The sequence below is a fragment of the Sebastes fasciatus genome, chromosome 7 (genome assembly GCF_043250625.1).
Source record: "Sebastes fasciatus isolate fSebFas1 chromosome 7, fSebFas1.pri, whole genome shotgun sequence".
NCBI classification, from domain to species: domain Eukaryota; kingdom Metazoa; phylum Chordata; class Actinopteri; order Perciformes; family Sebastidae; genus Sebastes; species Sebastes fasciatus.
The window spans coordinates 14820112-14844662 of record NC_133801.1 but is presented as its reverse complement, the minus strand read 5'-3'; the positions used below and the strand labels follow the sequence as shown (position 1 = coordinate 14844662).

The window sequence follows — 24551 nt, the reverse complement described above, 5'->3', positions numbered from 1 at the left end:
GAAGCTAAAATAGAGTATAACACACAAGAGTAAAAGCTCTAGTGCAGTATAAGATCATTATCTGGTTTAATAAAAGGCAGTAGCAGCAAACAGGAAAGTTTTAAGCTTTGATTTAAAAGAGCTCAGAGTTGGAGTTGGTCCTGCAGGTTTCTGGGAGCTTGTTCCAAATATTTGGTGCATAAAAACTGAACGCTGCTTCTTCTGCATGTTTAGTTGTGACTCGGGGGACACTAAGCAGACCTGATCCAGATGACCTGAGAGGTCTGGATGGTTCATAACATAGCAGAAGATCTGAAATGTATTTTGGCCCTAAACCATTTAGTGCTTTGTAAACCAGCAGGAGTATTTTGAAATCAACTCTCTGAGAGACAGGGAGTAAGTGTAGAGACCTCAGAACTGGACTGATATGATCCACTTTCTTGGTCTTAGTGAGGACTCTAGCAGCAGCAGGTTCTGAATCAGCTGCAGCTGTCTGATCCATTTTTGAGGAAGACCAGTAAAGACGCCGTTACAGTAATCAAGTCGGCTGAAGATAAATGCATGGACTAGTTTTTCCAAATCCTGCTGAGACATCAGTCCTCTAATTCTTGCTATTATTCTTCAGGTGATAGAAGGCTGTCTTTGTTATTGTCTTAATATGGCTGTTAGAAGTGTGCGTGGTGGGAGTTGTGTGAAAATGCAGAAGAAGAAGAAGATATAGAAGAAGAAGAAGAAGAAGAAGAAGAGGAAGAAGAAGAATAGTGCGTGGTGTGTGAAAATGCGCAGCGGGGGTGTGAAGATACAACCGTGAAAGTTGAATTTTCACAACACGACTTTAATTTTTCACGGATGAATTGGTGCTCGTGGGAAAAGCAGGCATGACCTGAGGAAGACGCGCATGGAGGAGCTGCAGGTGTTTGACTGACGCGCGTCTTCGCTTGTTGATGTGTCCATGTGGCGCTGAGCGTCAAAGTATCGGCTGAGCTCTCTCTCTCTCTCTCTCTCTCTCTCTCTCACACACAGCTCGAGTATCAGTTACCGGGTCCGGACCAATCCCTGCGCGCTGCCAGAGCTCGAGAGGAGACGGCAGACCAGGAGACGGAGGAGGCTACAGAGAGGAGAGAGAAAGCGGAGAGGAGCACACACACACACACCCAACCAACCATCTATCTATTCATCCATCCATCGTCTATCCTCCTCTTCCTCCTCCTCCTCTTCCTCCTCTCCTCCTGACTGCAGCTGTTTTGGGTTAAAGCGCGAGGCAGGATGCGCGATGGGACAAGCGTGCGGACACGCGCTCCTCTGCCGTAGCCAGCCGCCGTCCTCCGACATGTAAGTGTGTCTCTCTATAATAACTAATGCATATTATAGGCTGCTGTGTGTTGTGTTTGTGCCTTGAAGCTTCTTGTCACTTTTTACATGCAGTATGCAAACTGAACGAGACACATGGCGCCTATTGAGCCAGATGCAGCCTGGTGGTGAAGTATTATAGGCTGGTATAGTGTGAGAGTGTGACCTGCTGGGTGTCATTATCACCCTCTGACAGTGGTAATGAAGACCCCAGGTGAACTGTGCAGGTGGCTGTCAGTGTAATAGCCTACTATAAACCAGTATGTAGCTCACCTCCATCACACTGTAATATCACTATAATGTTCTCATAGTGTGTCTAGTCTGCTCTACAGGGAGTTTATTGACCTTATCATGCCTTTGTATCTTCCAAGGTAGGGATGCACCAGTCTTGATAGCAATACCTGAGCTTTGGGTATCGCGCAATACCGAGTACCGAGTACCGATACCAGTCTTTAATAAATAAGCTGTATGCCTCACTGTGAGGAGTTAGTTGGGATCATTCTTTTATCTGTAAAACAACATCAGGCTTGACTTAAACATTGTTTACCTAACTTTGTAAAACAAAAATGTGACCAATAAATACATAGATATACATTTATTTCAGTTCAAGTGTAAACCTTTTTAATGCTACAACAAATTGGTCAAAACTTAAACAGGAATTAAAATGCCAGTATATAATGTATGTAAACATAGAATCGAATTGAACCGATCGGCCCCATTGTCACCGATACTTGATCTAGCTATTTGAGTCAGTATCGGCCCGATATCCGATCCAGTATCGTTACATCCCCAACTGTAATATCATTAAAATGTTCTCATAGTCTGCTCTACAGAGAGTTTATTGACCGTATCGTGCATTTGGATCTTCCAAGTAGTAACAATACTCCAATAGGCTACTCTTCTTCTATTATCCCTATTGGGACAGATGTATTCGCTGCGATAGCTCTCATAATTTCATTCTTTCAATCGTTATGTTCAAATGTTTTTTAAGCGCTGACTTTGACCAAACCACCTTACTGTTTGGCCTGATCTGTAGCCTCACAATCCAGCCACTTTCTCATTATGGCACCCTTTATAAAAGGGGTTATAAGCTGTTACTAATAGCTTTATTAATGGTTAATAAAGAATTTATTAATGCTTTATAGATCAATTATGAAAACTTTTGGGTTGCCAGGTTGTGGAAATTTGTCTTTGATGGATTATACTTACCTTGTGGAATATTTAGTTTTTTATTTTAAAATAAAGATAGACATCAGCCAAAGAGATTTTTAACACTGGTAACCCAAAATGTGTTCTCATTAATGGATTATAACTCATCTATGATTTATTAACCATTAATACAGCTATCTTTATATGCTTTATAGATAAGCTTGAGAATAAACAGCCCTTATGTGTAGTTTTCTCCTTTGAAACCCCATAAATGCATCATCACAGAGCTTAAAACCAGGCTGTTTTTCAGCATGAATGTTCATTCTTGACCCCGAGACTGTTTTCCTTGTCCAAAAAAAGTTGACATTTTGGAGATAAGTGGTTTCCACCGCACAGGAAATATGTGCGGTGGATCAAAGGAGGCTGACATGATTGTTATTAATGCAATAAAGCACCCTGGCGTTGCATCCTATCTTTGTGAAGCTCATACTATGTGTCAAGAGAGGTGTTCATTAAACTCTGTGGTAATTGTTACAGCCATTAGTTGCGGTGTTGTTCAGTCTGTCTGTGTTTGTCTTAACTTCTCTCAGCGGCACCTGTCTTTTAATGTCAGAGCCACACTCGGCGTTCAGCTAAATGTTAGCTAATAAAGTAGAGCCCTTCCTGATATTGAAACAGGTTTCTCCTATTTGAAATGAAAGTTTGCTATGTAAACACACAACGCATACTCGAGAAATTAAGTGACGCATCTGCTGCTGCTTCGGAGGCAAGTAGTTGTGATCAAAACGCATGACTGATCAAACAGCACGCCACGCACCTACTGTATATACTGTATGGTGAGAGCTTCCCTCAGGACATGCCTTGATGCCAATACTGTGTGTTTTTTTAATGCCATAAGTTCCCTCCCTCTCTCTCGCAGCTGAATAGCATCATTTGCGGATAATAACATCATGATGCCATTATACGCTGATTGCACAAAATATTAGAGACATCTTCCTCGTATCAAGTTTCAACCCCTTTTGGGCTCAAAGTCGAAAAATCCTCATCTACTGTGCTCCCCCTTCATTACTGGTTTAAATTCAATAAGGGAAATCACTGAAGGATAATGGCTTTTATTCATCTCACTAGCGCTTGTTCGAAAAGACTAAGCTTCTTACGATGGGCATTTGTTGGCCAGTCTAGGAGAAAATGACCAGAGTTGTGGAGGGATAATGAATCTGCCAGGTGGACGTCAGTGATCTCTGACATACAATTAGTTTCAGGAGCTGCTCCCCTCAAGCTGGAGTCACTTTGGCTTGGAGACTTAGTATTGGTGATCAGTTAAATGGTAACTGTTTTCCCATGTTTTTGTGTCTAAGTGATTAATGGGGACAACAATTTCTGAAATTGGTCCAGTACAGAGGGAGAACGCTGTAACTAGCAGCTGCGAAACAAGCTGTGAGGGCAATTGTGCAGCATCTCTGAATGAAAAACGAATGTGTACGGGAAAAGCACCCTTGTCAAGTGGACTGCATGCATGCTTGCGCTGCAGAGCCGGCCAAAAACAGAAATGCCTCACCCTTGGTGAGGGAAAAGGTAGAAGGATTAGCAGCGAGCCAGTAAATAGTGAGGCGGTCCGTTTCATTACTTTTTATTCATGTAATAAATATACAAATGTCAGTTAAGATGGTAATCTGCATGAGAAATGATGCACAGCAACAAAGATTCAGTTATAATAATCATCCGCTTATAGTGATCAATTTGACCCGGACAGACTTGTACACTATAAGCGGTTTCCACTGTATTCAGCCATGACATTGGACATCTTTTAGATAACACTAAGCTACGCTTTCTGTACTCCAACACAACAAACTCTGCCCGGCTGGCACTCTCCTTTCCACCATGGATGTATTCCACTATTCCACCGTTGTCTTCCGCAACACGTCACCTCGCCAGATTTCAGAATGATACTTCTCCTTGAGCGAGACTCTTTCCATAACGTCTGACACTTTTAATAACAATCAGAGCCTGTCATGGCAAATACAAGCACTTTTAGTGGATGTAAATGACGGTGCCAGCTTGCACCGATAGCACCATATTGCAACCCGCGAGCAGAAATTGTTTCTATTAGTCAGTTAGACACAAACACATGGGAAAATAGGGTCCAGGTTGAAAAATACCGAAGTTACCCTTTAAGGTAGTGTGATGTCATGCTTGTACCCTTTGGGATATGATATATCCCGTCCTGTGGTTGAGCATTGTGATTAAATAAAACCAAGCTAGTGCAGCCTCTTTGTGTTTGCGTCATCGTGATGGTTTTCTTGGATCCTTGGATTGTAGCTTCGAGAGCCAGTAATTCATCAGAAATATTGACCAAGCTCTACAGTTTCAGGAATCACATCCATTTCTAAGCTCCATTCACTCTTGGTTTGTAATGTTTGATGCTCTGTCTTCATGTTGCTCTATGTGTTAGTGTTTTAAACAACCTTTTGAGGAGAACACGTTCATATTCAATGCACTTTGTTTATCATCTTGCATCACGTTAGCAGCCAACAGGCATCGTCCTTGTAATCTGTGTTTGGGTGTGTGTATTTGTGTGTCAGCGGGTGCGCATGTGAATGGTCTTCAGCTTGAAAAATATTGCAATTTACTGGATTGACGCCAGGAAGTCAGATCCCCCAGCCTCCTGCTGAACACACACACACACACACACACACACACACACACACACACACTGTAGATGCACACAGAAATGCACAAAAGTACACAGCAGCAGCAGAGTTGTAACCTGATTCCTGATGAGTGAGTGTGTGTGTGTGTGTGTGTGTGTGTGTGTGTGAGAGAGAAAGAGAGAGGAAAGGATGCTGACGTTGCACTGTGTTATCATCAGTAATGGGCTCATCAATACTAAAATATTCAGAGAGAGAGAGAGACAGAGAGGGAAGAGGGAGATAAAGTGAAAGCAAAGAGAAAGCAGAGAGAAACCATTGAGTTGCATGTGTTTATGTGTCTTTGTGTATCTACAGAGTTTGAGTGCTTCAACAAAAAATGTGTCTTAAGCGTTCAATTTACTGATTTATCTGCATTTCAATTCCCTGTCTCTGAGTCCAGAATTGTATGTAGAGTATTCAGCTAAAAGTACAACATACTGTATATTCTCAAACTCCTCATATATATGTTTACTTTGGGGGCCAGTAGTAGACATTATACTATAGTATATACTATATTCATTTTACATTCAAATAAACATATAGAAAATAATTTAAATTGAGGAGCTGTGGCAAAAACTCTTGTCCTCCTGTTGAAGTGCAAATTAAGCACGTCATTATTTTTTAAATACTGAGCTGAAAGAATATTTTTTTGGTTGCATTCATTTTCTTTTTGCATTAATATTATGAGGCGACTGGCAAAGCTTGGATGTCGTGAAGCTCTTCCAGCTGAGTCATCAGTACGAAAGATGAGCAACTGTGTAAAAGAAATTCTGTAAAATAAAAATTCAAAGGTCAAGAGTGTGAAAGAAGAGAGAAGTCAACTGTTGGCTCCCAAGTGCACACAAAATTGTGGTCCCAACACCATCAATGCCAGGTTTATGACAGAGAATAAGCTTTGTAGAGCTTTGATAATATATTCAGCAGTTTTAACCAATTATCTTTGGGATTCTGGGTTTGGGTCTTAGGTGAATTCAACAACTGATGAAGTGTTTTCTTCCTGATTGCAAAGAGGAAACATTCTGAATTGTAACCACACACCTGGTATCATCAAATTATCCAGGAGTCTCTCCTGGATTCAATAGCGTTGAGGTTATCACTGAGTCACTGAGAGATAACCTCAAATGCAAATATAGAGTGGAGAACACCGCTTTCAGACCTTCTTAACCTGGCTCCACTTGCTTCTTCACTGCTCTTGAGATTAATCTGCAGCTTAAACAGAATCAAGAGAGATAGTTGTAGAGGTCACACACCATTCATCCATCCGTTTTCCATACCTGCTTATCCAGCGTAGGGTTGCAAGGGGCTGGACCCAATCCCAGCTCACAATAGGCGAGAGACGGGGTACACCCTGGACAAGTGTCACAGGGTTGACACATATAGAGAATTACCTTCACTCACTCTTGCATTCACACCTGTGACCAATTCTTCAGTAGTCTTCAGTATGTCTAAATAGCATGGTTTTGGCAACCTTCGGGTCTGAAAAGTGAAGCCAATGCTTGAGTGCCTTAAACCTGCATTATTTCTAATGGCCAGCAGGGGGCGACTCCTCTGGTTGCAAAAAGAAGTCTGATTTTATAGAAGTCTATGAGAAAATGACCCTACTTCTCACTTGGGTTATTACCTCAGTAAACATTGTAAACATGAGTTTATGGTCTCAATCGCTATTTTGAAGTCTTCTTCAATACAGCATGATGTTCATTTAGTAAATTATGGTCCCATTTGGAGTAAAATAGACCATAAAGCAGGATATGTTTTAGGGCGTGGCTACCTTGTGATTGACAGGTCGCTATCACGGCGTTGTCCCGTTTTCCGTACGACAATTTGAACCCTTTCACAGTGAGTTTTCAGTTCATGAAAGTTAATTGTAAATTGTGAAATTAAGGAAACCGGAGTACTCGGAGGACACACACATGTAATTTCTATTTAATGGTTAAAGTAAAGTAGTTTAAAAAATTTAAGCAATTGGAAACTTGATCTAGAATCAACTTTTTCATCTGGGAGATACGCGTGTGATGTACTGTGCAATGCAGATGAAGAGGTAGCGGTTAAAAATCATCATATATTTGGGGGGTTTTCTGCTGGAAGTCCATACACCAGGATCGTAGGGAAGTCTCTTTTATATTTAAGTGAAATCAAGTAGGCAATGCACATAAAAACATGTCCACGTGGCTCAAAGTGGTATGGGGACTTAAAGCTACGTTACTGCACCAAATCAATTCAACTCAATGCGCTCAATAAATGCCATAACAAGGCTCTGTGTGTGTATTCAAGCCAGAGGGAAGGAGATGGATGCATTCATTTAGGGATGCCAACAAGCTGTTTAACATTAATGTCAAACAGAATGTAATCTATGAAAATGAGATTTAATACAACTGTCCCGATCACCAACAGAGTGGAAATCCATTTTATCATTAGCGTTAGCTAAATGTTGTTTGGTTCTCCTTGATTTGTCTTGTAATCTAAATCTACAAGTGATTTCCTGTAGCCAATATAAATCATTGTTGTCGTCCAGTGCCTCCAGTCAACTGTATCCAAATGAATGCACCGTATTAATAGCTAAATTATTAGATATTAAATGCGATCTGTGCATATCCCCAGCAGAAACTGTGCCCCTTATAGTTTGCATGAGGTAATGGTGTCATCAGAGGTATTTTACTGTGAAGCAGCTGTAGGTATTTGATGTACATGAAAATGTGTAGTTAAATTAGACAGCTAACTTTTACATTTTCACCAATCAAGGAGATAGGTCTAGCTCCAGATTGAGACATTCGGACATGTTTGCATCGTTTAAAGAGAGTAATGGTCTTCATTACAGCTCTGACAAACTGTAGCAGAGGGGATCTGGATCTGAAAACAATAATGTTTTGAAACCTATATGAATCACACTTGTAGACCTGTCCTGAAGCTGTGATTGGGTAGTTTATTATATTTAACTCTGACATGAACAGCCTTAGTGCATAAATGTAATCAAGAGTAAGTTTGCTTCAACACGAAATGGACTAACATTGTTCCAACATTCATTTTATTTTACCTTATTTGTCTGCAGGAGTGAGTGTGTGCTTTTTGCAGTGTTTATCTAGAAACTGCAAGATTGTATGCCGTCTCTGCTGTTTCTATTGTGGGTTCTACACAAGAATAGAAAACCTGGCCAGCTGGTCAGTTGTGATGGCTGTTTCTCACACCTTATTAGGAAGAGTTATTTTAAAGACGGAGGCTAGAATTACAGTTTGAGGTAGAGCTTTAGGTTTCATGTGTTACAGGTTTAAGATTAAAGCTACAGCAGGTTTAGTGCTGGGTTGAGGGTTAGGGTGAAGTACAGTCATGGCAAGAGTACAGCTCCAGGGAGTGAATTTAAGTCAATACAATATCATCACAACTGTGATGATGTGTGTGTGTGTGCGTGAGTGTGCGTGTGTGTGTGTGTGTGTGTGTGTGTGTGTGTGTGTGTGTGTGTGTGAGAGCCTGGAGGTGTCTCGGGGAAATGAGCCTGACAGCTCCCATGGTTCCCAGCTTTGGCTCCAGCAGCTCCTGTCAGCCTTCTTATCTCTATGGACTGTTGCCACAGACAGGTGTTTCTGCGCGCGTGTGTGTGTCCGCGCAGACATGTGTGTATAAGAGTGTGTATGTGTTTACAAGTGAGTCAGTGGATAGAAGTTACAAGTGTGTGTGTGTGTGTCTATATGGGCACATTTGTGTTGCTGTCAGTAATCCAATGGACAACCACAACTGTGTGTGTGTGTTTTAAGGTGTTTTTGTCAGTGGCTACAACTGGTGTGTGCGTGTGTGTGTGTGTGTGTGTGTGTGTGTGTGTCCGTGTGTGCACTCCCTTGAGAGATTAAGGTGGGAGGTGAAGCAGCTGTGTTTGTGACACAGAGATTTGGTTTAATTAGAAAACAGTATCAAGCACCCCTCCGTGTGTGTGTGACGAGACCTCATTGATAGGCAGCAGAGGTGTGTATATATATATGTATGTGTGTGTATGTCCTCTTTACTTATAGCCTGAGGAGTAAATAAACGTGGCGTAATCTGCCAGAGAGATTGCATACAGCAAATTAGGTTTGACATCCGGCTTTAGCTCTTGCAGTTTATGTTTACGGTTTGTTGGTCGTGACACTACAATGCTTGAATGCATTTACTACTTAAGTTTGAAGGTCATTTTGCAATTTCAGTGTGAACAGCTACATCTATTTTAGTTTGTAGCTCATTTGTTTTCGCAGGCAACGTGTGTGTCTTTCTTGAGACAGGTGGGAAGTTGCAAGGGTGACAGACACAGTGTCATTGTTACAGTATGAGAAGCAGAGAGGACTAGAGGATCTATCTATCTATCTATCTATCTAGATCTATAGATATATATATATGATTTTGTCAACTAATCAATTTGTTTATTTAATCTGTAAAACTGAATCACACAAAAGCACTATTTAAATCTTCTGTTTACCAGAGAAGTGCTTATAGATTACTTAGAAATAAGTCATTCAGCATTAAAGATGCACGATCCAACTTTTTCAGTCCCGATAGCGATACCTGGGCTTTGGGTATCGGTCGATGCCGAGTACCGATCCGATACCAGTGTTTAATTAATAAGCTATATGCCTCGCTGTGTGGAAGTGACTGGGATCATTATTTTATGTATGAGGCAACATCAGGCTTGACTTAAACATTGCTTTCCTAACTTTGTAAAAACATTTGTAACAAATAAATACATAAATATACATTTTGTGAATTGTTTTTCATTATTAAAATAATAAATTGTACACCAGTAACTTCGTAAAAATATTTGAAATTAACAGGGATTCCAGTATATATTGTATATAGTATATAAACATAGAACTGAATTGAATAGATCGGCCCCATTGTCATCAATACCCGATCAAACTGTTTGAGTCAGTATCGGCCTGATATCTGATCCGGTATCGGTATCGGTGCATCCCTTTTCAACATGAAAAAAGCAACGACAAATCGGCTAAAGAAATCTTAGTCGACTAAGACCAAACAGCCGATTAGTCGACTAATCAATTAAGAGGGGGCAGCCCTAATATATATATATATTATATATAATATAGAGTTTATAAATGGGTGTGAGAATTACACAGCATTTTCTGCACTTACAAACATGGTAGTTGTAAGAGTAAATCCAGTAGTGGCATACTGTACTGTATGTGGGAAAAAAAGTGACTATTTGAGGAAACCGCTGAAAGGAAGTGGGAGATTAAAATTACACAAAATGACTGAAGTAAATTATTTATGAATCTCAAAGTGACAGACACAGAAAACCCTTTCACTCAGCTCAAAATTTCACAAGTTCACAGTGTAGCCAGGAGAGATTACTTCTCTCACATCCTGTTTTTCAGTCCTCTAAGAAAAAAAACGAACATGGTTTCTGTGTTGATTATTTTGTGCAGGTGAGCGGACTTAAATGGCACTGTGGTCAGCGACTCCCATGACTCAGTTGAGCTGAACTGATTTAATTTCGTTGTTTACAGTGTGTGTCATTACTTTTGCTTCTGTGCTAGGTGTTTTCTTTTTCTAATGTTTTTATTGCTGATATTACTGATATTCATCATGTGTCGCTGTTGTAAATCCACAGTTGTTGTTTCTTCGTCGTTTTCTTTTTCTATTTGCAGATGTTTTACGTTGCTCTGACATTAGCTGCAGATGTTTTCTGTCGTAGTTTCTACTCTTTTGAACATGAATCTTTCCCTGTTATTAGTGTCATTGTTTTACTGCTATAGATTTAGCTGTTTGTTGGCCAGAGTAATATTGACGTTGTCACAGTAGTTCTTATTGTGACTGTTGGTATCGGCATTGTTGTGCTCGGTCTCTACAGTAGAGTAGCAGAATGTGTTCCTGTTCCTCTTGCACTGACTGCAGGGCTTTTTCTTATTGATCGGCTCTATTGATCGACTCACACAGAGATAAAGCCACCGACGAGCTGTAAGTGTCGCATTTGGGACATTCAGGGGATTTGTGATGCTTGTAGTGCTCGTTCAACAGCACAAGAACACGCAGACTGTAGAGACACACATGCCCCACATGCATAAACAGACATACTCTCAGCTACTCACACACACACACACACACACACACACACACACACATGCATATACTGTTGTATATTGTATTTCTGTCTGCAGGCTTCTATGCGTCCAGTATTTTAACACAGCTGATTGCCAAATGGAAACATGGTGATGATTATTCTGACCACATGGACGCTAAACTATTGACCTTTTGTGTATCTATCTGTCCTCACTGTGTTGCATTGGTTTACTCGTCTATTCATCACCTCATTTTTGCAACATTGTCTCCACCTATCCATTTATCCTTCCTTCTTTATTTCCTCACTTCTCTGTCCCAACTTTCCACTTCTCCACCCTTGAAATCACACCCACCAGACAGCGAGAGGGGGACAGGTGTGACAGAGAAAGGAAGGGGCTGCTGAGATGGCTTGATAGATGAAGGGCAGGTGTTTCATCAAAAGGGTGGTCGAGGTTGCCTGGCAACTAATGGTGTCACAGGTTACCCTACATAGAGGCGTATTATATTCCATCAGTCCTAGATGTAGTGTTTTCCTTTTTTGATCTGTCTGTATATTCATATTTTTACAGTCTTGCAAGCATGAATCAATACATTTGTACATGTATGGGACTTAACCTGTGTGTGTGTGTTTGCGTGAACGTGCGTGTGTGTGTCTTCAACGGCTGTGTGACAAGGCTGCTGCACACTTTTACTATAAGTTTTTCTTCCTTTCCTTACTTCTTTTTCCTGGGGATATGGTGGCGGACCACTCCAAACAGATGTAATACTTTGGGATGCATCAAATATTTTACTTAAATTACTTTTAAAAAATGCATCCGCATTTTTTAAAAGACCCAATGTGTGATCCAGATGTTAACAAAAGGTTAGATGCAACCCAAATACTATAAAGTGAAGTTTATGGAGATAAATGTCATCCCGATTTTAAACACAGTACTATTATGCTGGCTTTAGTTATTGTATTAAAGGTTTACTTAAACAAAGCTCATGACAGGCTATGGTATGTTGGTATTAAATCCCAGCCAAGGGGCGTTTTTTGACCCGACACAAAAAGTTATTGACTATTCCAATGTTCACAATAAAATAGGCCCCCGTGGGCTGGCTGCAGATACCGAAGCGGTTGCGGGTGGATTTTTTTTTTTTAGATGGGCACCTCTCAATCCACTCCTCCATAGAACTTAGGCCACTTTGTGGTGGGTTTTAGCAGCTAACTCTGTTACTTTTTATCTGTTACCTGTGCCGTGTTGGCGGAAGTGATCCCCCCGTGATCCTGTCGCTAAGCAACCATGACAACACAACGTTTTTTTCTCACACGCTGAGTGATACTGAGAGTGCAAAGGACTTAGACGTCATAGCCGTGGTGTGTGGTTATTATATCACGGTTATGAACCAATCAGATTGCTTGATTTGAACTACCCGTTTTATAAAGTATCTTTTGTTTCTCTAAGCTTTCCATATGCTGAAATACCAATTATAGCCTAAATTAAATATTTTTTCTTGTAATTTTACAATCATACTTTACCTGCGTTTTAATGAGTTAAGAGTGGTGGTTGCCAGTCCTGTTCGTCAGCTCTCAGACCCTTGTTGGTTTTCATTCTCACCATTTAATACAGACTTATTTTCTCCTGGGACAACAAGTGATTGCAGTAATAATACCTTGCATTTTTTGTCAGCACTTTTCGAAACATTACAAAGTGTTTTACAACAGGGTTTAGTCATACAACAAGTACAGCAGGTTAAACTACGAGCCAAAAGATAAAAGAAAGAAAAGTCAGGCAAGACAAAATGATATGATAAAACAGTGAATGTACAGTAAAGGATGGTTGAGATAAGAATGAAAATAGATCATGAAAATCCTGTTGCATTAAAAATAGCTGTGAGGAAGGATTTAAAACAGACTTAGCACGCTTTAGATCCTCAGGCAGAGCGATCCACAGCCTGACCACAAAAATGTGATCACCAAAAGTCCCCAGCCGGAAGACCACAGAGACAACATAACCAGAAACACCGCCATGTAAGGCTCTAAATGTAAGCAGTGAGCTCTATAAATCTGTCCTTAACCTGACACTCAACTAGTGTAGTGAAGCTGGTGTAATGTTAGTTTGCAGCTTGGCAGCTGTGTTTTGAACAAGTTGAAGATGGGAGATGGGTTTTGGCTTTCTGATTAGAGTGAGAATACAACGAATCGCAGTAATCAAGACTTGGAGAAATGTGAATGGCCTTTTCTAGGTTGGTAGAAAAAGGAATTATTTTAGTGATTTGATTGATGAAGGAGAGATTAGGGTCAGAAATTACCCCCATATTCATTGATTTTGGAAGTGAGGCATCTACGAATGCTTTTGATGGTACAGGGGATGTCTGAGGGGCTGACTATATATTGAGTTTACGAGAGATATAGAGCTGCGTGTCTTCTGTGTAGCACAGCATCAGTCTGTTGTACACTTCAACAATATGACCTAAAGGCAGCATGCAGATTAAAAAGAGTATGAGGCCTAGTATTGATCCCTGAGGAATACCACGTAAAAGTAAAAGACGTGCAAGAAGACCCCTCTTTTGAAAGCACTCATAAAATAACTTGTGCAGTAATGTAGGGGAACCATCTGTCAGGGTCCTCTAGGCCCTCAGACAGGACCTAAAAAATAATATTTAAAAAGTATCCTGTTCTAATTTTTCATCTAAACAAATGTTTCCAAAGAAATAAACCCTTCAAACCTGCCTATTCAGTTTGTGTGAAGGGTTAAATGAATAATTCACTTTTGTCTTCCTGCCTGAAATAAAGTCTGTGGTTAACACAAGCCTGAGAGATTTTAACATTTGTTCTACGATATAGAAATACGTCAGCATTGTTGTGTATACTCCCGTTCATGCAACTGTGGTGTAGTTTGTTTGTAGCCTAATGTTAGCTTTTTACTTCTGGCAATTGTATTCACACACAATCATAAATCACACAATCATTTTTACGTTTAGAAAAAACACGTCATCCCTGCAGTAATTCAATTAGACTAATTTCCAATGACATTAAAATTGACCAATCATATCTTCACTCTATGTGGGTGAGCTTCGTTATCGCTAACTGTATGACAAGTTCCGCCCGCTGTGGGGGAAACTAGTTAGCTAGCTTTGGTCACGATGGAAGCCATGAGTAACGTTACTGCTGGTGAGGAGGACATCGTTTCAGATTTATTATCCACGCCGTTATCAAGATTAACTTTAAATTAAAAGTTATGAAATGAAAAGAGCAACGGAAGACGTTTGTGGTGGTGTGTTCAAATGCCATGATCTCTTTGTCCATGGTCTACTACTGCCCATGGTTCTGAAGTGTCTGTCGGTCGGTCTAAATTGGTTGCTTGGCTGTGTGCGCGCTGTCATAATATGTAGGCTTTCTTTATATGAAATGTTGTTGGTTTTGTGTGGTAGGAGGGGGTGGCTCCTGGCTGTCATGCATTTTGCGCCCCAGTCCGTTGTCACCTGAAGTGCACACACAGCTTGTGTGATGATTATTTGTAAGGAGGATTACATTGTGCTGAAGAAATAATTAGCTTTTTTCTCACTCTATCCATTCTGTTTGCTCGTTGCATTCATAAGGCTGGACCAGCGTCTTAATTTTTGTTTCAGAGCTGGAATTATCATAAGTAACTTTTGCTTCAGGGCTACTATAAGAGAGGCATTGTTTTTTCCCCCCGACTATCGAAGAGGTCCAAGGTTTAGGAGTCAAGGTTTCGCTACTGTAATGTGTTGTACATGCAAACTCTGATGCAGGCAGTAGAACATTTGAAATACTGGGAAGAATGTACACAGTATTTTTAGGTGGAAAACAACATGGAGGTATGTTGAGCTGAGGTAATGAGCTGCAGACAGACCCAAAGAGCTGGGGTCATACACCGTCTGCACATGAATGAGTCACGATGGGAGACCAAAGACATCAAGGAGTCCTCTCCGAGAAAGCTGGTGGTTTTAAAAACACGGGATGGACATTATGTAAACTCTAAACCAACTATGTACACCACACTGTCACAAAGTGCTCTTGACTTCAGTCATTTCCTCAACAAGGTCAGCATACAGATGGACAGAAATGTTAAGTGCTATTACCAGAAGCTTTTAAATTGCACAGTGTATTATAGATCAAGACACATTAATTGAACTGTGGCAGGGGCTTGATGCATTTACTTTAAAGACAGGATTTGTAAGAATATAATCTTTTACTCATACTGTATAAAGTCAGTTGAAGCAGCAGGAACTCAACACAAATACTTCCTGTGTAAGAACGACTGCATACAGACGCCAGAAATAGATATCAACCTTCTACTGTGAGCAACAACGGGCCTGTGTTGTATTCTGAATAATTATGAAGTATTTTGTATGGTTCATTGAATGACCTATTGATATTCAATAGGGGGGGTTTTGCCTGATTTTCCCAGTTGTGCAGTTCAGCCTTGGTTAAAGCTAATAATAGATAATATTTTAATTATGAATCACTTGGGTATTTTTTACTGTAGTTTTTATCTTCATCACAACTCCTCAGATAACCAGTACATGGTGGATGTACACCCATAAGTGTATGTATATATAAAAATGCATTTAACATAAATGTCAGTATATGGGTGCTCTACAGTTATAGCGTTGGTTGATTTGACCACAGAGATGAGAGTGGCTGCTGCCTTGACCGCACGTTACCGCAATACGATAACGCTTCCTGTCCATGAGTTAGCATGCAGCTTTAGTCATGATGTCTAGCTCTGCTTTTCCTGGTAATGTGTGAAACCCAAAGTGTTTCCATACTTTACTGTATGTGTAGTGTTAACCACTTTGGATTTAAAATGTGAGGGTGCAGGACGTATCCGCGTGACCCTCCGTTGTTTTGTACTTCTCGTGCCGGCCAGCTGCGGTTTGTTTTGGTTGAAGGATACGGATTACTTTGATCTTTAACATGGATGGCTGTATGTCTGGCCTCTCTGGTCGAGCTTTCACTTTGGCGTCGCTGCGCCACGCACACCGGCTGTGACTATTCATCCTCTGCACGGCTTCATACCAAAAGTTTGCAGATTGCGTCATTAACGTCATGGTTCCCTATTAGCATTGGGTTGAAATAAATATTGCCAAATAGGCGCTTTTGCTTTTCGCTTTGACACCAAATCCTTCGCCATCGTCTTGTCTGTCCCATGACAAGCGTGTGAAATCGGACTATGTGCTGAGACTCCGAACGCAGCAGACACGTTCACCTTCAGTTAATAATTTTAGCGTCCATCGTCTGTATGTATTGATAACAGGCTTAGTAATTATTTTTTTATTTGATGTACGTGGACATTGAACTAAATAAACTAAATGGGTTTTATTTGTACGAACGACGGCGGGCAAGTAATGTAATCTGTAACACCGACTACCACGGCAAGCCTAGTTGAAATGTAAGGTTGCAGAGTGCCTTTGTTTGTTTGACCTATTGTATCCCATTTGCGCACACATGCATGTAACACAGTGGTGAAGAGACCATAAACTACTCCCAGACAAACACACAGAGGTTGTCCTTGACCCTCGATTGTGTTCCAGTAGGAACACACTCTGCCCAGGGCCACATATGTGTGCTAAAGATGAAATCACACACAGATAAATGCAGGCTCACACACCCACACAGTCATATACAGTATCTAATTGTTTGAAAGACTTGCAGAAGTGCAGAGAAACAGTCTAGTTGAACGGGGTGGAATTCATTTGCATTATTTCGGACAGAGTTTTTGACTGGGTGTTAAAGCAGCAGCCCTGTGATATGCTAATTACATGCTAGGGAGCCACCCCTCAGGCAATTTCTGTCTCCGAAACTCTTATTACTTATAAATGATAAGGCAGACGGCACTAAACACACACACACAGACACAGATGCGAACGCTATTCTGTGGTGTGAATCTGAAGTTCTTAATTAGAGTTTACGCTCACTTTGCCGCCCTGCTGTCAAGACCAATACGAGTCTTGGCGTGTGTGTGTTTTTTTTCTCAGTTGATGTACGTGTCTTTGGTGTGTGTTTGTGTGTGAAGCTGTCTGACAGATTTCTTTTCATTCTACATTCATCTGTCAGTATCTCTCACCTCATTTTCTGTATCATCAGTGACCCCGACTGGTCACCTTTCACACCTTTCACACCTGTCCCGTCATGCCTCTAGTCTACACACACACACACACACTCACACACACACATAGACGGTCATAATTACCCTGAAGCACCTCTTCTTTCTGTCTCTCTCCTTCTGTCTCAATCTTTTTTCTCTCTTTACTTTTGAAATATTACCCTTTCAAGTCAACTCGAGCAAAAAATGAACAATTTTTACTGCCAGCAGGAGGTCCAGCAGGGATATATGTGCTGTTTGCACATTAATTTATTGATGCATATCTGCACAAACATACTCTAAATGTACGTCCATGTGCACACAGCTGTACATGAGCGCGTTAGAAGAAATACCAGACATTATGTGAAATAACTCTGTGGGTAGCTCATTTAGTTGTGTTTTAGTCGTGTGCAACATCTGCTTACTGTATGTTTACAAGCGGTGGGAAAAAAATCTATTCACCTATGTATCATAATTTTTTTTTTTTACGATTTCGAAATCAGTTTTTTAATGCCAGAATCGATATATTTGATTAATTTGAGTCCATGCAGTGGTAGAAGGAAGTTACCGTTTTTATTGTTGTAGTCAGAGTGACGTGACGTCATATCCGTTCCGTATCTGTCAACCAAAACAAACAGTAGCTGACCGGCCATAGGCGGAGAGTCCGCACGGATACGACCTGCACCCTCACATTTTAAATCCAAAGTGGTAAATACTACACATACAGTAAAGTATGGAAACACTTTGGGTTTCACACGTTGCCACGAAAAGCAGACATCATGGCTAAAGCTGCATGCTAACTCTGTCATGGACAGGAAACATTATCGTATTGCAGTAACGTGCGGTCAAGCCAGCAGCCACTCTCATCTCTGTGGTCAAATCGGCCGATGCTACAACTGTAGAGCACCCATATACTGACGTTTATGTTAAATGCATTCAAACGGCCCGATGGAGCTGACCATGGATGTATAAAGAGAACGAAGCTAACGGGAGAGAGCTAGCGATGGACTTATGCGGAATTGTACACGTTTGACCATATCTGGTTTTCAAAATAAGGTGTTGACAAAGGGAAATGTATTTACAAAATACATATATGGAAATACGATTGATTGGATTATATTCACCAGAAGTATAAAACATTACATGTCCCTTATATATTTATTTTTTTACTATATTAGTTTAGATATTTTCCAAAGTAAAAGTCCCTAGAAGTGTATGATTCAACGTTTTCCCATGGTCTAGTTTTCAAAAAGTTAACAAAAATCGCAATAAATCGTAATATCGACCTGCAATACTTGTAGAATCGCAATACTTGAATATCACAATACATATGGAATCGGCACCCAAGTATCGTGATAGTACCGAATCAGGAGATGGGATGTATCGTCCCAGCTCTAATGTTTACGCACTGTTTTGGCATGCTGCATGTATCCAGATGTGTGCTTCTGCCCACGTTCTAGTTTGTTTTCCTCCACATGGAGCTGACAGGTATACATGTGTGTCGTAGTTTGGCGATGTCTTCAGGTGCAGCCTCCTTCTCAACATCAAAGTCAGTATGTAGAGAGTTAGTGTATCTTTCATATAGCTCTAACCTCTATTCTCAGGAGAGTTTATGTCTTTGATGGGCCCATTGCACCTTTTTAAAGTCTTTTTTGAGAAGCTTCCTCTCGGTGGAGTGGATTGATGTCTAAGAGGGGGCACACTTGCTTTCATCTCTTTTGTCTTTTTCCATCTCTCACGTAATTTGTGTTTTTTTTTCCTTCTCTCTTTGCATCTGCATCAGTCCACGCTCTCCCTCTCTCTTCTTGACTGCCTGCCGCTTTCATCCTCATCTTTTGCCTTTTGATAAGGATGAGCGATTGTGTGTGTGTGTGTGTGTGTCGTACCGTCGCCTCTTTTCTCCGTGGCGAGATTGCATCGGGGCAGAGCTCGCTGTGTCCCTATCAAGGCAGTCTGGGAAGCTACTTTGATGTCACCAGCAATTTGGTAGTCAGTAATGAGGAGGTGGATTTAGTCCTGATTGGAGCCGGCCTTCTTTGAATCATAGTTCCGCCTCATGTTTGCTGATAGTGTTTGTGCTGTGTTGACTCCTTATTTTCTACCGCCCAGTTAATCATACCACTAGCTTGATCTGACTGATAGGCTGGCTGCCAGTAGGGGCCGGTTTTCTGGGCTGCAGTAGAAGTTAGAAACTTGAAGTTTAAACAAGACATTTGCTTAAAAAAACAACAACTCCTACCTCTGTTTTTCGAAAGCAGTTTCACTTAATGAAACAAAGCTGAACAGGGAGCACACCATGCGTGCCTCCAGCTGTATATTTTGCACAGTCTACCATAGGGAGCACAATCAGACTGCATCACTCATTTTGAGCAAGACATCAGCATAATTTGTTGACTTCTCGGCCAAACACGATGTCTGGTCTGTGAAACAAAATCAGCAAAAATCAGAGTTGACACATTTATCAAATGAAATTTACAACAACAGCCAAATCATTAGCTAGTAAATTAAACAATAAAATCCACTGTAATTGCCACTGCAATGAAAACATTTGAAACTCAGGCTTGTGTCCACTGCAATACCGATTCTGTTTCAGAGGGACATAAATGGCTATCCTGATGTATGTGACTGTTACTGTTTCGTAGATTCATTAATGATTCCCTATGGCTATTTGTGTTGGTACTTTTAAATGAGAGAAAGGGGACAGTCCACAACTGTCTGGACCGGGTGAAGAGTTTGGAAAGGAGACATATGGACATGTGGAATAATGAGTAACAGACTTTTTCAGATGTGTATCTGTTTAATCAAGAGTCAAGAACAGTCTTTACCTCTTCCTGTTGTGTGTCTGTGGTAGTGTTTTGGGAGCGGGAGATGTATTATGGTCCCTTTTATTATTATTTTTCTCTTGTTTTAATTTTAGATACATCAGTGCAGAACATCAAAATTCAGTCTCTATTATTTCTCTGCTTTTTTTTCTATTCTCTTTCACCTCCTCTGTTTCTTTGTTCTTAATCTAGGTGCTTGTTAACAGCACATCACGCCTCTTCTTTTAGTCACAATTTTGATAGATGAGCCAATTTTTCACTTTTGTGAATACGGGGATGAAAGTTATTACTTGACTGATTTTAATTACCTTTTTTTACCATTTTTTTAATGGAGCTAATTACTCAATACAAACTGATCTTCACACAGATTTTCTGTCCCTGTATCCACATTTTGATGTGTTTTCTGCCACCAGAAGAAATGGTTTACTGCAGTTTACAGTACATGATGCAATGAGCTTTGAACGGATGTGTACAAACATTCGTTCCAGGGGTGACATGACGAAAGAAGCCAGGAGACTTTTGATATGAGAGATTTCTTAATGAGCGAGTTTAAGCCCTTTGTGCTGTACACTTGAATCTGCAGTCAGATTATTTTATCACTATTACATTTCACTCAGTAAGTATCAGCCCTAATGAGAACAGATGCTGGGCCTTGGACCGAAGAATTGCTGTCAGGTCAGGCGTGAGTCTTGGAAGTACATCACGTAGGTGACAAATCAGTTGTCTTGGACCTCATTCTGCTTTTCTTCTGTGTCGTGAGAGAATACATTTGCTCACATATGCATGTAGAGCCAAATAACTTGAGAATCCTTTTGGCAAGGCGCCTCAGCTGGGGAAATCTGGGCTTTTCCAAATCCCAGTGGAGTCTGTCAGTGGGAGCTGCAGGTGGCGACTTCAGAGAGTATCATCTCATTGCATTTCAATAAGCTCTCCAGCTCCAACAGTCTCTGCTCCTTCCACATCAACAGAGAAAGGGTTTGAGATCAGGTGAACATTCTTCGCAATGACACTAACATTTTGAAAGTGCTGGTTCAATACTGTGATTATTGATCTACAGAAACGTAGGCGTTTGGGTTAGTGGAGTAAGTTAAGAGTTAGTGGATCATTTCCCGAAGAGATGGGAAGTGTTCAGCTATGCCGCCACTGATTTGGCTCTCAGAAAGTCGAAGCTTCATAAAAGATCATTTCATGTGTGCATCTTTTCCTTGCAAGCTTTTGTTCAACATGTTCAGATCTCAACCTAATCGATTGAGACAGATGGCTGCCCACCCAGGGCCTGGTTCTGCCCCCGGTTTCTACCCGTTAAAGGGGAGTTTTTTTCTTGCCACTGTCACACCAGTGTCTGCTCACAGGGGATCTCATGTTGGGTCTCTGTTTTGATTTGACGCTATATAAATAAATTGAATCGATGGCTAGATCAACTAAAGAACTGAACTCTGTCAGTCCCACGACTAAGCTAGCATCAATATTGCGCACCGATTTCCGACCGGAAAACCCAAAACTCCAGTTCATTAATCTCTCTTTATCGGAGATTAATAGTTTCAGCACGGTGCTCATCACATCACCCAGCTGGGCGGCTCTGGTGCTTCCTGTGACTGATATCCCTATATAGTGATAGTGACACCTAGCGTTAACAATAGGAACTGCATTTTAATATCGTCATCGAGCCAAATATAATAGAATTTTTGAAATTATTCTCAAGCCATAAAGATTAAAGTGTCGGGTTGCGCATGGCTTGCGAGCCCTAGTTTGGACACCCCTGGCTCAGAATATGCTTCTTGTAAAAGATATTAAGAGAAAAATTGGGAGGAAACGCAAATCATATGCTGATAATTCGTCAAAGTACTTAAAGTAACTTAAAAAAAAACAATATATGGGTGAACAACTGCTGCTAATCCGCTAAAATCAGATTTCCCCCCAGAGTTTTGAATTATGGAAAAAATAGTAGTATGATTAAAAACTAATTAACTCTAATTATAACAAATGCAAAGTTCTGTTGAATGCTTTTATCACGTATAAAGCCCTTTTGTTCACATCACACACACACACACACACGCACACACACACACACACACACACACACACACACAGACACACGCTGCAGCATATCTGAATACACTTCCTCATATGCTTTTTCCTGCTGGTCTGCCCGTTCTGATACATAATACATTACGACTGAGACCAAGTGGGCTTCATTTCTCCTTTCCCTCCCTCTCTCTCTCTCTCTCTCCTCATCCCACTTTTTCCTCCTTCTCTTTCACCGACTTTCACTCCCAGCGATGATGTCGGTCTCTCATCCTCCCCCCTCTGCAACTGTCTCTCACGATCTTTCTGTATTGTTGGGTCCTAGCAGTAATTTATTCATAGAGGTACGCTGGCTGGCCTTTCCTAAAATGGAAGGATGGATGGTGGACAACAGGGAGCAGACGAAAGATAGATAGAGAAAGTACTGTATGGAGAGGAATGTGACGGATGACAGGCACTTCAGGTTTGATCTTCTTCAGGTCCGGGCTTGTGTGCAAAAAGAAATCGCACATATTAATGAATGTTGTTTGCCCAATGCTGCAAACCACAGAGGACGTGAAGCCTACAAAATTACATTTTTGTTCAATTCTCAGCAGCCAGAAAGTGCTAAGAGTAACATGTCAAACAAATTGAGAGATGTGAGTTAAGGGATAATACATTCTAGCTTTGCTCCACTGTGAAATATTAGATTATTAATTTTATTTAGTTGTCATAACTTAATATCCCATGCACCTGCATACTGTGTCTCCTGTTTTGGCAAACATTTTGTCTAGAATCTGACACTGACAGATCTACATCTTTTCTTTTTATGTGATATCTTTGTTTCGTTTGTGGCTTTTATTGTTCAAAGTTGCCATCCACTCAAAAATGTGTTTTGCCCTTTGTTATTCCCGTGGATGTTTAGCCTTCACTGTGCAGGAAGATGAATGTTCAGAGTTTGACATTAAAGCTTTTTCAGCTTTTTTTTCATTTCTTAACCTCTTCCACTCCCTTTTTACCATAGTTACCCATTTTTGTCTTTTTTATAGGGGTACAGGGGGTCTTTAGGGGGAGATAGCAGGTCAACAGTATTTGTCACATAGAAGTGGTGTACATCACCTGAAAGTTGGGAACCTGAAGATTAATTTGAGATGCAGTGCAGCACTGTGTGTGAAGTTGTTCTAGTCATAAATCTGTAAGAAACATTGAGTTTTGTTTAGAAGTTTAGAGTGTATAAGAGCATAGAACATTATGATAGAAGTATATGATGGCCATTCACAAGCTATCTATTTCTCACAAGTTGTTGCAGCAATTTTGGGGTTGAAACCATTTGTTACACAGATTTGGTGCAAAATTCAATCATTTTTGACCACTTGAGAATTGATGAAAATGATCAAAAATCCCTCCAAAATATCACATTAACACACCAAGACGTTGAGGAACACCGTAGAAAAAGCCATGCTGTGATTTGGTATGAAAAACATTTGACATTTGGAGATTTCTGCAGGAATTGCATTTTTTGCCGATTGCATGGCGAGCTTCTGTTGTGTAAACTGCTCAGAAACCCCCTTATTGTCAATCTACCGAGGAAAACCATCCATCCTCTGAATGCTCTAGGTTTTTAGTTTGTGGCTGTAAAGTTTCATGAGGCTGTGATTATCCTAGAGGTCACCACAGGTCATTTTATCCAGTAAGGTCAAGTTTAAAAAAAATGGTCTCTATACGAAATATCTACTATGAGGACTAACATCATCACACATAAATACAGTTGGGCTCATTGAGTCTCAGCTTTACAGTCATACCCAAATTATGTAATTCCAAGACTTTTTAGGGACCCCAGTATGCAGAAATAGGCGAAAATAAAATAACGCATTTATACTGCATTAAAAAAAAACTGCATTGTTTTTGCCCCGAGCTGCATGTGATTATCATAAAGTGGGCATGACTGTAAAGGGGAGACTCGTGGGTACCCATAGAACCCATTTGCATCACATTATCTTGAAGTCAGAGGTCAAGGGACCTTTTTGAAAATGTTCATGCCAGTTTTTCCCTCGCCAAAATTTTGCGTAACCGACAAGTTCACATGACATGTTTGGTACCAATGGATTCCTTAGGTTTTCTAGTTATGATACAAGTTATGGTACTTTCACTAGCTGACCCTGCTACAGCCTCTGAAAGACATTAAATGTTTGAGTCATTTCTTCCCCTTCTGTCACTACTGCAAGTTATTTTTTATCTGTGTTAAGGGTGTAAGACTTGTTGTTTAAGAGTTGGCTGGGAAAAGAAGTTTTACCAGTCACAGTTAGCTGGCAGAAGTACTGTCGCTATGGATACCCACACTACCTTGTGCACTTATTTACAATGATGGCCAAACTGTCCACCGGGGGTGTTTAAGGGATCTTGATGCACAATTTTAACCGACGCCTGGC

At 40.6% G+C, this 24551-nt stretch overlaps 1 protein-coding gene across 1 annotated transcript in view; it reads left to right on the top strand.

The window, feature by feature from the left end:
* Positions 1-991: 991 nt before the first annotated feature.
* pde2a (phosphodiesterase 2A) overlaps positions 992-24551 on the top strand; it is a 178031-nt gene continuing 154471 nt past the window's right edge. The window contains exon 1 of the mRNA XM_074641808.1: positions 992-1311. Coding sequence (XP_074497909.1) covers positions 1253-1311 — 59 coding nt within the window. The 5' untranslated portion in view covers positions 992-1252. The remainder of the gene's footprint in view (positions 1312-24551) is intronic.